At 34.1% G+C, this 12,243-nt stretch overlaps 1 protein-coding gene across 1 annotated transcript in view; it reads left to right on the top strand.

The window, feature by feature from the left end:
* CFAP47 (cilia and flagella associated protein 47) overlaps positions 1–12,243 on the top strand; it is a 525,406-nt gene that overhangs the window by 162,570 nt on the left and 350,593 nt on the right. The window contains exons 28-29 of the mRNA XM_082717915.1: positions 2,976–3,104; positions 4,256–4,487. Of these exons, the coding sequence (XP_082574041.1) occupies positions 2,976–3,104; positions 4,256–4,487 (361 nt within the window). The remainder of the gene's footprint in view (positions 1–2,975; positions 3,105–4,255; positions 4,488–12,243) is intronic.

The following is a 12,243-nucleotide window of genomic DNA, read 5'->3' as shown; positions in this document are numbered from 1 at the left end:
AGGAAAAGAAGCAAAAGCAAAGGAAGCTAAATAATTAGAGCGCCATAGCTTTCTTTACTGGGAAGGACATGTTAGGGGTGAGGCAGAACATTCTTCCATTATACTACTATTACCCCACTACTGAGCAGCAGCTTATACTATGGACAGCCCCTCCCCCCACCAACCTCTCATCAGACTCTCCCTGGAACTCCACATCATCTTCTCACCTCTCTGACTGTTCCTTCCGAATTTTATACACATTTTATACACGTCCTCAAAATGTAAAAGATTTTCTGCCTGATCCTGATGTTATATTTTTATATTCTTCTAATGTACTAGGTGGGGGCAGATTTCAGATAATACAACATAATAGAAAGAGCAGTGGATGAAGTATCACAGAACCTGGGTGGAAATTCTATTTTGTGTTCTAATCTCACCATTTTGCCATTTGCTTTTATCATTAATTCTCAGATCCTCAAACATCTGTTATTTAACAAAATGTACACGGTAAGAGAATAATGGGTGCTAACAGTATCTATTTCAAAAGGCTTTTGTGAGAACTCATGGAGTAAAAACCTGAAAATTATTATTATTACTATTATCATTTTTGTATTATTGTTATCATATCTACTATTATTATTGCTTGAACACTCTTATATTTTTCACAATGTCCTCCAAAAAATAATGAGGAGTTACTGTATAAAATATTGCTATTTCTTTAAGAGGAAAAATATGAATAGAATTTTAGTGCTGGTATGATGATTGAGTATGAAATCTGCAGATTAAAAACAATACATCAATTTCAGTAAATATTACTATAGAAAGATGTGAGTTTTAAATATTCTAATATATCTTTAGAAATATCTAGAGTAAAATTTATAATATATATATATTTTTAAAGATTTTATTTATTCATTTGACAGAGAGAGATCACAAGTAGGCAGAGCAGCAGGCAGAGAGAGAAGGGGGGAAGCAGGCTCCCTGCTGAGCAGAGAGCCCGATGAGGGTCTCTGTCCCAGGACCCTGAGATCATGACCTGAGCTAAAGGCAGAGGCTTAACCCACTGAGGCACTCAGGTGCCCCTATAATATATATTTAATGCTTCCCAGGCTTAGGGTGCTCTGCTAAGTAAGCGCCTTGTGTTTGTTATTTCATTTAGTGCCCCCAACAACTGAGTGTAATACTCTTATTAATTTCACTTAACAGATTAAGAAACTGAGTCATAAAGAGTTTGAGCAGCTTGCTCCAGGGAATTCCAACCAAATTTTTAAGACCTTGGAGTCTACACACTTATCTCCTGTGCTCTAGAGTATGATATGTTCAGTAAAGGTGAAATCTTAAAGCACATTAACTATTTTAAAAAGTAAAGGAGTATGATTTACTTGTTCTAGCTAATACGCTGAATACAAACTTTTATATCAATCATTACTTTTAGTTGAGGAGTACAGATGTGGGTTTCTACCCTATTAGAAAGTTTTTATTATTTTATGGTAAGTTGAAAAGATATTGCCTAATGCATCCACAATGAATCATTCTGTCATTGAATTTTCTAAGGCTCATTTTTATGAAGTCTATTGTGGTGTAGTATTGCAGAGATATGCACATTCTTTGGTAAATTCTGACTGAATTTGTATTGAAAAAATGGAAGGAACTTAGTATATGCCAGCTTACTTATCTGTGTTATTGCCTGTAAAGTAACCCTTAGAATAGATTCATGAACTCAGAACCTTAAGTGTCATTTCGTGGATAAAAACATGTTTCAGAGAACTTGTATAGCATCCCCATAGTTTAATAGCTCAGGAATTGTAGTGCCAAGATTTCAAATCAGAAATTTCTAACTGCAAAGGCTATGCTTTTCTGACAGAATTACATTATGTGTATTTGTATATGCATATACATATACATATATGTGAATAGACAGAAAATAGATAGGTAGATACATAATCTGGCCTTAGTTCACATATACTATCTTTTCTTTATTTCCCTTTTATTTATTTATTTTATTATTATTATTTTTTATTATGTTCAGTTAGTATATAGTATATAGTACGTCATAACTTTTTGATGTAGTGTTCAATGATTCATTAGTTGTAAATAATACCCAGTGCTCATCACCACATGTGCCCTCCCCAATACCCATCATCACCTGGTTACCCTATCCCCCCACCCTCCCTCCCCTCTGAAACCCTCAGTTTGTTTCCTGGGGCCCAGGGTCTTTCATGGTCCATCTCCCTCTCTGATTTCTCCCCCCTTCTGTTTTCCCTCCCTTCAGCTATTGTCCTCTGCGCTATTGCTGATGTTCCACATATGGGTGAAACCATATGATTGTCTTTCTCTGCTTGACTTATTTCACTTAACATAATACCCTCCATTTCCATCCATGTCGATGCAAATGATCGATATTCTTCCTTTCTGATGCCTGAGTAATATTCCATTCACTTATGCTGCCATTTCTTAACGTTGCCTTTAGTTTAGTTTGGTTGATTACCATGGTGGCAAATTCTAGTGTATATACAACAGTTCTAACTGGAATAGAGATTGAAAGCTGTGCAAAATGGTGTCAACTCAAAACCAAGCAGTGATTTCGTTCCAGAAAATTAACTAGGGAGAGATTGTGCTTCTTATATTAAATTTTGAGTACCATGTGTAATCCAAAAATTTTAGTGTAGAAATATTTAAAATGGTTTACATATCTTTATTTATCCTGAAGTTGAGCATTGGTCATTCTCCAAAACCTTTGATATGCCATAGTAATGGCCTTGTTGAATAAAATTAATTCAGTTCAGAAAACCATATCAGCTTCTAACAGTCTTTTCCTTGATATCTTATTTTAAGTATAATGGACATTTATACTTAAATTTTTCTTTTACTCTGTGTGTGTGTGTATTTATTATATATAATATATATTATACAGAAAATTATGAAATTCAGGTTCAGTAATTTGAGAGTGAATTCACAAATGCTTGTTGGCTTACTGTGTTCCAATGTATCATTAGTAGATAAAGATGACAGTTCTGTGAAGAATAGAGACAATGTTTCGGTTCCCTCCCAAGAACCTGGTTTATCCTCTCCTGCTCCTACTAAATTTAATGATGCTGAGCCTGCAGAGAGAAGATTATTTATTGGTATGTAGCAAATGTATATCTTACCGAGCAAACCCAGTTCATAACATGATCTGTTTAGTATTATTGAAATGAAAACTAGGCTTTTTTAGGTAAGAAGAAATCCATGAAGAAAAACATGAATTTTTCATTAGTTTTAAGTGGGTCATCTCCTTGGGGAACTCTCTCCAATGATGTGGAACAGAGATTCTCTAATGTTTTCTGTTCACAGTATATTTAGTATCTCAGTACTTTTCACCCAGGTCAAAATATGTACCGAGCAATTCCCTTTATTAAATGTTTTGGTTGAAAAACCTGAGAGTAGTAATTCATGTGCTATCCAGCATATGCAGTAATGATATTTAACTAAAATGTTAAATATCCTGTCGAGCCCCTTTAACTTTGTTGTGACATCCCAGGTACCATCTGCCAGATTATGGGTTTGTCTGCCAATTATTTGGCTGGATCCAGTATTACCTATCTTAGAAAGAGATGAACACATAAATAGATAAAGATATGAATTTGGTAGTATCTTTTATAATTAACTATTCAAATATTCCTTTCTCTGGATATGGGTAATACTGAACATTTTCCTATTTATTGAATGGACCAACCAAATTAAATATTGTGAGGTTTTTAAATGACTGTGTACTTGTGCCATTATGTAGATATTTGTGAAAAAATATATAAAAATCATTTTATATCCTCGAAAATTTCTCTGCTTTGAGATGCTTTGTTTTATTAAAGTGTTTCACTTGGATAAAAAGTCATTTTGAATATGAAACCAGTATTTTAAACCAATATTAAGTCTCCCTTCTAAGGTTTAATTCTGTCTATTAAGTAGAACTGAAGAATGGTCAAAATATTCTACATGTGTAGTTAGAAATGAAACATTCAATTTTGGGGAGTGCTTTCACATACCATTATGGCAAGAAAAAAATTTGATGATTTTTTAAATTGAAATTCAACAATTTTTAAAGTATTTCTGTTAGGTATCTGAAAATAAATCTATTTTCTTATTTTCAAGATACAGTAAATTGACTCAGAATTTCTTTGTGAGCATAACATAATTTGTAAAATTTGCTTTATTTGTCTACATACAAATAGCAATAGCCAACAGAATATTTTACTCTATGGTGATGTAACCCTTTTTTACAAACAAATATGAATTTTAGGAATTGAAATAATACATGAAAATTTGAAGTCAGGCAAAAGTAAAACGTCAAAGAAATACAATTATAGAGCTATGGAAGAGGAGGAGAAAAATGAGCAATGGTTTTCTCCGGAAGAAGGAACAAAGGCATATGTCTTCTTTGAGAAGGTTGTAAATGCTGCTCAGACCTGGTTCAGTCTCTTCGGCTGGCCTGAAGGACCCCATTCTCTTTCTATTCCAGAAACAATAAGAAGGTAATAGCTATGTGTTTCTCTAAAACTTGCTTTATATCATGTAATAAAATGTAGTCTACTCATTGGGGTGGTTTTAGCTGAAACATAATGTTAAATGATTTATTCTACACTGGTAAATTAGGAGGAGGTGACTAAGAAAAGCATAAGGACATAACTATAAATACTTTGGTATAGTTATATATTTTTTAAAATAAAGATTTATTTATTTATTTGAGAAAGGGAGAATTTACGTGCGTGCGCAAGCGCACATGGGAGGAGGGGCAGAGGGAGAGGATCTCCAACAGACTGCCCTGAGCATGGAGCCACACTCGGGGCACCACTTGAAGCTCCAGGCCCGGCTCCACAGGGGTCGTGACCTGAGGACCCTGAGATCATGATCTGAGTGGAAACCAAGACTGAACCACAGATACTCCCCTGGTATAGGTATACTTTTTAAAATTTCTTCTAAACATCGTATGACTTGAGGTCAGTACTGAAAATCTCTGAACCTTGCTTTCCTCATCTGTCAAATGACAACAGGTAAACTATGGGTGAGAAAAGCCATTTTAAATCTGAAAACTTTGGAAATTCCACATGTATATATAAAGGAACTATCAGCCCTCCATCTAGAGTATGGTCAGGTAGACAGTATATTTACTTCCCTCTTTCATGTACTCTTTATTACTCAGCATTTATATTCGGGAGTGAGTTAGGTTATGCTAAATCTATAGTTTTCCTATAAGTTATCTTTTTTTTAGTTTTTTAAATTAATGGGATAATATCTGCTTCATAGAATGAATATTTAATCTTCACCTATGCTGAGAAAAATGAATACAGCAGATATACTGAAAATTTACAGGCTTGATCATAAAATCATCTGACTCTAGGGAATTTTTTAGAGAAGTTATTCTGTTAACTTTTCAGTTTTCTGATTTGCTATTTGTTCTACTAAAAACCGTATGTATTTTGAGTAAATTTTAATGATTTATTTTCCTTTTAGGGGAGATCATTGATCATACATTTAAAATTCATTATCTGACAGTAGTGACTACTAGTATTATTGATATGTTCATAGTCTCTTTCTCATTTATAACTTTATTTAATTTTATTGTACATAACTTTTATGTCTCCTGTGATGAATAAATTTTGAAATCAATTTATCAATTTCTATGTTTTCTAAACAATTTAATGTTCATTTTTTTTTCTTTTATTCACTTCTTTAAACTTGTATGCTTAATTGTTTTCAGGTCTATACACTTATGTCTTTATTTCATGTTGGATGCATCCTAGAAATTTTGCTATTAAGTATTTTCATTTTTGTTGTTTTTTATAGAGCTTGTGATCTTAATTTTTATTTTCTGTGTAGTTTTACTATAATGATTGCTAATTTGTTGTTTGTTATTGGATTTATGCATCTTTGTATACTTGTACATTCTCATTAATTTGGGGGTATTTACTTCTATTATTTTGTTCTGTATTTTCCTAATGTAAATGATGCCAGGATTCAATGTATCTGTTTGTAAGTAGTAGTAGACATTTCTAGATGTTACATAGGAAATATTTCAGAGTAGGATCACTGGATCAGATAATATAAGGTTTTAAAAATCTATTTTATTTTTGGGTGATTTTCTAGTACGTTTTCTATATTATAACCTTACTAATGAGTTACATTGCTGTACCTTGCTATTTTGATAGGTGGGTACAGTTCTAGAGGAATATGGGGACCTTTCTCTAGTCCTAGGAAGAAAGCTACCCCAAACCAAATATCTCTAAGTAAATAAAAGCTGTTCAAGTAACAATGTTATTCACTTCTAATTCTATATTTGGAATCTTTGAAACATGGACTCTCAAGCTAAGAGGATACTTTCATGGTAAACCCCCAAACTCAATGCTTCCTATATTACCCCATCATCAGGACTCAGTCAGTCTTTCTCATAAGTCTGATTTCATATTTTGTTCACTCTTTCAGAATTATTTCATGGTTCCCATTTCTTTGCTAATCTGCAATTTCTGAAATAAAATCTGAGTGTGGTAATATTTTATATCATTCAATCTACTTGCTATTCATTAGGCCCTTTCACTTAGAAAATGCATCTTTTGACTGTTCTCCCCTCCCTCCTCTTTCCTGCCCTCTCTTTTTTGTTTTTCTCTATTCTTTGTTTCTTCATCATCATTAGAATGATGGTGCATCTTTTATACCACTTTCAATTTTGTCCTATGATTTTCATATTTTTCTGTATTTGCTTTCTTATATGTACACATATACAGATCTTCTCTTTAAACATTTATTTATTTATTTATTTATTTGAGAGAGAGTGCACGCATGTGAGCACAAGCAGGGAGAGGAGTAGAGGGAGAGAGAATGAGGGAATCTCAAGTAGATTCCCTGTTGAGCTTGGAGCTCAATGTGGGGCTCAGTTCAATGACTCTGAGAACATGACCTGAGCTGAAACCAAGAGTTGGACACTTAACCGACTGAGCCTTTTAGGTGCTTCTTATGTATATAGATCTTCTTCGTTTGCTCTTTTAGTCTTCTATAATTTTTTTAAATTTATTTTTTATTCTTTAAAAGATTTTATTTATTTATTTGACAGAGAGAGAACAAGAAAGGGAACACAAACAGGGGGAGTGGGAGTGGGAGAAGCAGGCTTCCCACTGAGCAGGGAGCCTGATGTGGGGCTTGATCCCAGGACGCTGGGATCATGACCTGAGTCAAAGGCAGACGTTTAATGACTGAACCACCCGGCACACCTTTCTATAAAATTTTTAAATTGGTGTTTTTCGTTTTGTTTTTTAGGAACTCGGTGTTATTCATCCATCCTTCCTTCCATTTGTTTCTTTCATAATGGCATCCTGTTTTTGTGTTTTGGATGCATGCCTTCTCAAATATCTCTTCCAGATATAGTACTTGAATTAATCATCATGATTACTGTACTGAAGGTCACTTCCTTCCTCTGTATCTGCCAGGTGTAATCTTGGTGACTCTCTAATGTTCCTTTCAGAAAAATGATGTCCTTTTCCCCTGCAGCCTACTGGTGTACAGTCCATCATTTTAATTTATTCCTCAATATAATTCCATCCATTCTTTGTTTTATAGATTTTCTTCAGAGTTAGTATACTAATGGTTCTTTTCCCAACTTTAGTGTTGTTACAGGTCTCTAGTCTTTCTGACATTTCAGCAATATTTTGAGTGGGAGAGAAGATAAGCAGGCATGTTCATTTTATCATCTTGAAGAGAAAGTTGATCTTCCTTCTCATAGTTTTCTATAGTTTTACTCTTCTACTGATCCCAGATTAATGACTATCATTTCTGTTATTGCTTTCATTATTGTGGTCTAGTAATCCATGCCCCACTGAAGTTGCTTGGCATTATGTCTCTTACCTTATTCCTTTAAAAATAATTTTGTGATGTTATTTTATTAACGATAATCGTTCATATATATTGGACTCTTACTATGAACAAAGCATAATTATATGTGCTTTGTGGATATTAATTCAGTTATTCTTTATAATGACCTTGTGAGATAGGTACTATTATTATTATCCCCATTTTATTGATGAGAAACTGAGGCAGAGAGAAGGTCACTCAACTGATAAATAGCAGAGTAAGGATTTGAATCCCAGCATTCTACCCCAGAGATAGTCCTTTTAAGAATTATGCCACTTGCTAATTATTACAGGATCAAATTAAGATTTGGGAAACTTTAACACTCGAAAGACGTGAGCTTCACCATTTGGCATTTTTGCCTTTGTTTTTAGACTGGGTAATATAAGTACCTATGGTTATATATATATCAGTTCAATAAGATTAAGAATACAGTAGTCTAGAACTGAGGAGAGCTATGTAATCCTAATGTTTATAGGCTAAGTCAGTCTAGGATTTCAGATCAGGTGAAGCTCAAATTCCTGGGCAAGCCATGAATTCTAGTGAAGTCAGTCATGTTAATAGGGAAAGTGGAATTGCCTGGCCCTATATACAATAGGTCCCCACTGGAGAGTCATCCATTACACTAGTCCTGGAAGACCAGAAATCATTGTGAATTATGGTGTGGATATCAAAAACTTTTTGTTTTCCTTTTAACATTATTGAACATTTTTTGACATATTTATGCATCACCTTTCTTGAATCTGAAGATACAGGTTGTCAGAAATGCTGCTTTATTGGTGTATTATCCTAGGTAATTTCACCCTTTACAAACACCAGTTTGCAGCAGACAGGCAATATGGCCCATTCCATTTGTTGATTTGAAAGATATTCAGGTGGAATAGCAGGAACCAGTTATTTGAGGAGATTACCTTTATTGATTAGTAGTCTGTTTTCAACTCTTAGAGTCCCCTAAATATTATTTATTTTTATCCCTTCCCCAAATCACCAAAAGGTGGAAATAGCTATTGAAAAATATAAAAGAACACAATTTATGTTTCAGAAATCATTAGAGGAAATTACTTAATATTATAGTCCACTCACTTCAAGTTGGATTAATTGTGGGAACTAACATTTTTTCCAAACACTACTGGGTAGATCTCTAAAGAGCTGATCACAGAAACATTTAAATCCTAGTGGCAATTCCACTGCATCTGGCAGAAGTGATTGCAGTACTTACCATTGCTAGTCCAAACTTCCACTCCAACATGTACCTCCTTCCAGCTGCCACACACCAAGAGCACATCTGGGAATACCAGTCAGGAAGCTTAGGGGACAGGTTTCAAATTGTTTCAAAGCTACATTTTATCCCAGAAGTTTGCATGTAGGGTGAGTATATAGAATCTCACAGGATTAATTAATGGAATGTTCTACCATTTATAATGAGAGCATGTAAAATAAAATAGTTACTCAGTGCCTCTGTTTCCTCACTTGTAAAAAGGAGGTAATTATAATGCCTATCTTATAGGGTTGCTATGATACTTAAAAGAAGTAATATCTTTATTAGAACAGAGCATAGGACCTAGTAAGCATTCAATAAATATTAGCTGTTAATATTAAATTTAACTAGGATTATGTTAGTAGTGTTGTGCATTTCTGATATCATTCATTATATTTACCAGCTCTTCTGTTTGACAGTGGAAGATAAATATAAAACCCATCTTTTCTAAACACATACCAAATGATATTTCATTAACAATATTTCTCCTTCCCTTGCACAGGATTTCCCCCCAGTTTGATAGGAAGTTCTGATGTTTTCTATAATGTGTGTGTTGGGGGGATATGTTTTATCTTTGCCACTTTGAGCTGCTGGCAAGATTGCTGGTAAATTTAATAATATAAACATAAAGTTTCTCCATTTCTGAGCAGCTAGCCATGTCTAACACAGTCACAAAAATGTGTCTTTAGACATTCCTGTTAAAATAGAAGTGGTTAAATAACTGATTAGAATTGGCTTCCTTGAGTACTTTTCATTGCTCCACATTGCTGTAAGAATAATGAATCATTTTACAATTCTTTTCAAGATAGTTTCCTTCTTTAACCATTTTACTACTTGCTGGCTGGTGATAGTGGTAAGTGGTTTTGTTACCTAGAAAGATAGATCTGACATAAGTACACTGAGACTTTTGCTTGTGCATATCTTTAATTCCCCAAGTAGGAGGACTCTCATAATTGAATTAGAAACTTAAAATCATTTAATATCTTAATATATAAATAAGAGGAAAAGGAATATTATCAACAATTATTAAGCTTTTAAGATACAGGAAGTCCACATTTGTGGGATATGCATTCATATAGTTATTAAAGAAAAGACTATAGTTTATACATCATAATTTGTGTTCTCAATGGGCAATTCAGTTATTTACTAATAATGTCACCTTTTCCTTTAATCATCCTCTGAACAATAATTTTAACTAGCTAATTTCAGTCAGTGTTCATGTGCTAGAGGAACTTTGAAGACCCAAGCTGTTTCCTCATGACTTTTAATTTTTTATTATTTATCTATTTATGTAAAAGATTTAATTTATTTATTTGAAAGAGAGAGAGATATAGCAAGAGAACATGAGTGGGAAGGAGAGGGAGAAGCAGGCTCCCTGCAAACAGGAAGCCCAATGTGGGACTCAATCTAAGGACCCTGGGATCATAACCTGAGCTGAAGGCAGACACTTGACATACTGAGCTACCCAGGAGCCCCTCCTTTTGATTTTTTTTTTTTAGATTTTTAAAAAATTTTTAAATTTATTTTCAGCATAACAGTATTCATTGTTTTTGCACCACACCCAGTACTCCATGCAATCCGTGACCTCTCCAATGTCCACCACCTGGTACCCCCCAACCTCCCACCCCCCACCCCTTCAAAACCCTCAGGTTGTTTTTCAGAGTCCATAGTCTCTCATGGTTCACGTCCCCTTCCAATTTCCCTCAACTCCCTTCTCCTCTCTAACTTCCCTTGTCCTCCATGCATTTGTTATGCTCCACAAATACGTGAAACCATATGATAATTGACTCTCTCTGCTTGACTTATTTCACTCAGCATAATCTCTTCCAGTCCTGTCCATGTTGCTACAAAAGTTGGGTATTCATCCTTTCTGATGGAGGCATAATACTCCATAGTGTATATGGACCACATCTTCCTTATCCATTCGTCCGTTGAAGGGTATCTTGGTTCTTTCCACAGTTTGGCGACCATGGCCATTTGACTTTTTAAATCATGAAATAAAACACATATAGAGAAAGGTTCACAAAGCAAGTGCAACAACCGCTCATTTTACTCCTAGAGCAAACCCCTGTGCAGATGTCACTTTGACAGCACACCAGAGTCCTATTAACGACCCGCACAATCTACCAGATCTCTGTAATTGAAAGGAGATTACTAGAGTGACTTTTATGGTAAAAAAAAGTACTTTTTTTGGTACTTTTAAGAAAAGTTTTATTATGTAAGCATAAATTGTAAACTCTAGAGCTTAAGGTTTCTTTGAATTTTTATCGTATTTGTCACCATGTAACATATAGAGAGAATTATAACTTTGTGAACATGTGTGTAGCTAACACTTAGACCAGGAAATAGCTATTGCTAACATCTCTGAATACTGCTCTTTCTAATTACCTTTCCATCTCCTAGAGAGGTCACCATTATTCTGAATTCTAACAGCAAAGATTAGTTTTTTCTGTTTTTGAACTTGATGTAGGAAGAATCATATAGTTTGCATTTTTTTGTAGCATCTGGATATTTTTGGTCATTATGTTAATGTGATTCATTTTAGCATTTCAGAGTTAATTATCAGTAATGCTGCACATGAGGCCATTGTATGAATATTCTGTTATTTAATCATTCTGTTCATAGACATTTCACTAGCTTCTGTATTTTTCTATTATGAGTAATGCTATTATGGAAATTTTAATATATGTCTTTTGGTTCATATTTTTGAAAGGCATATATGTTAGGAGTAAAATTGCCACATCGTAAGATAGGAATATGATCACCTTTAGAGGTTACTTCTAAATAATTTTCTAAGGTGGCTGTACCAATTTCCACTCCTGCAGGTCATATATGAAAGTTCCAGTTGCTCTGCACTCTAAGAAACAGTTAATATTGTCATTCTCTTCAATATTACCTCTTTCTGATGGGTGTAGTTTGAACTGACATCTTACTGCTCATGCTATTAAGAAAATTTTCACATGTTCTTGGTCATCTGGAAATGTTGTATCAAAAAGAGTCTGTTCTTTATAGCTGTTCTTACTGGGATTCATTGTGATTCTTTCATGTATGGTTTGATTTTTTTGTTGTCAGTTTTGGAAAGTTCTCAGCTGATATCCTGATAGGCATTCTTTTAGGCTCTTCTCCTTCACTCA

Source organism: Mustela nivalis, assembly GCF_964662115.1.
Source record: "Mustela nivalis genome assembly, chromosome: X".
In the NCBI taxonomy this organism is placed as follows: Eukaryota; Metazoa; Chordata; class Mammalia; order Carnivora; family Mustelidae; genus Mustela; species Mustela nivalis.
Note: the sequence above shows the minus strand (reverse complement) of the source record. Positions and strands in the feature narration are given on the sequence as shown.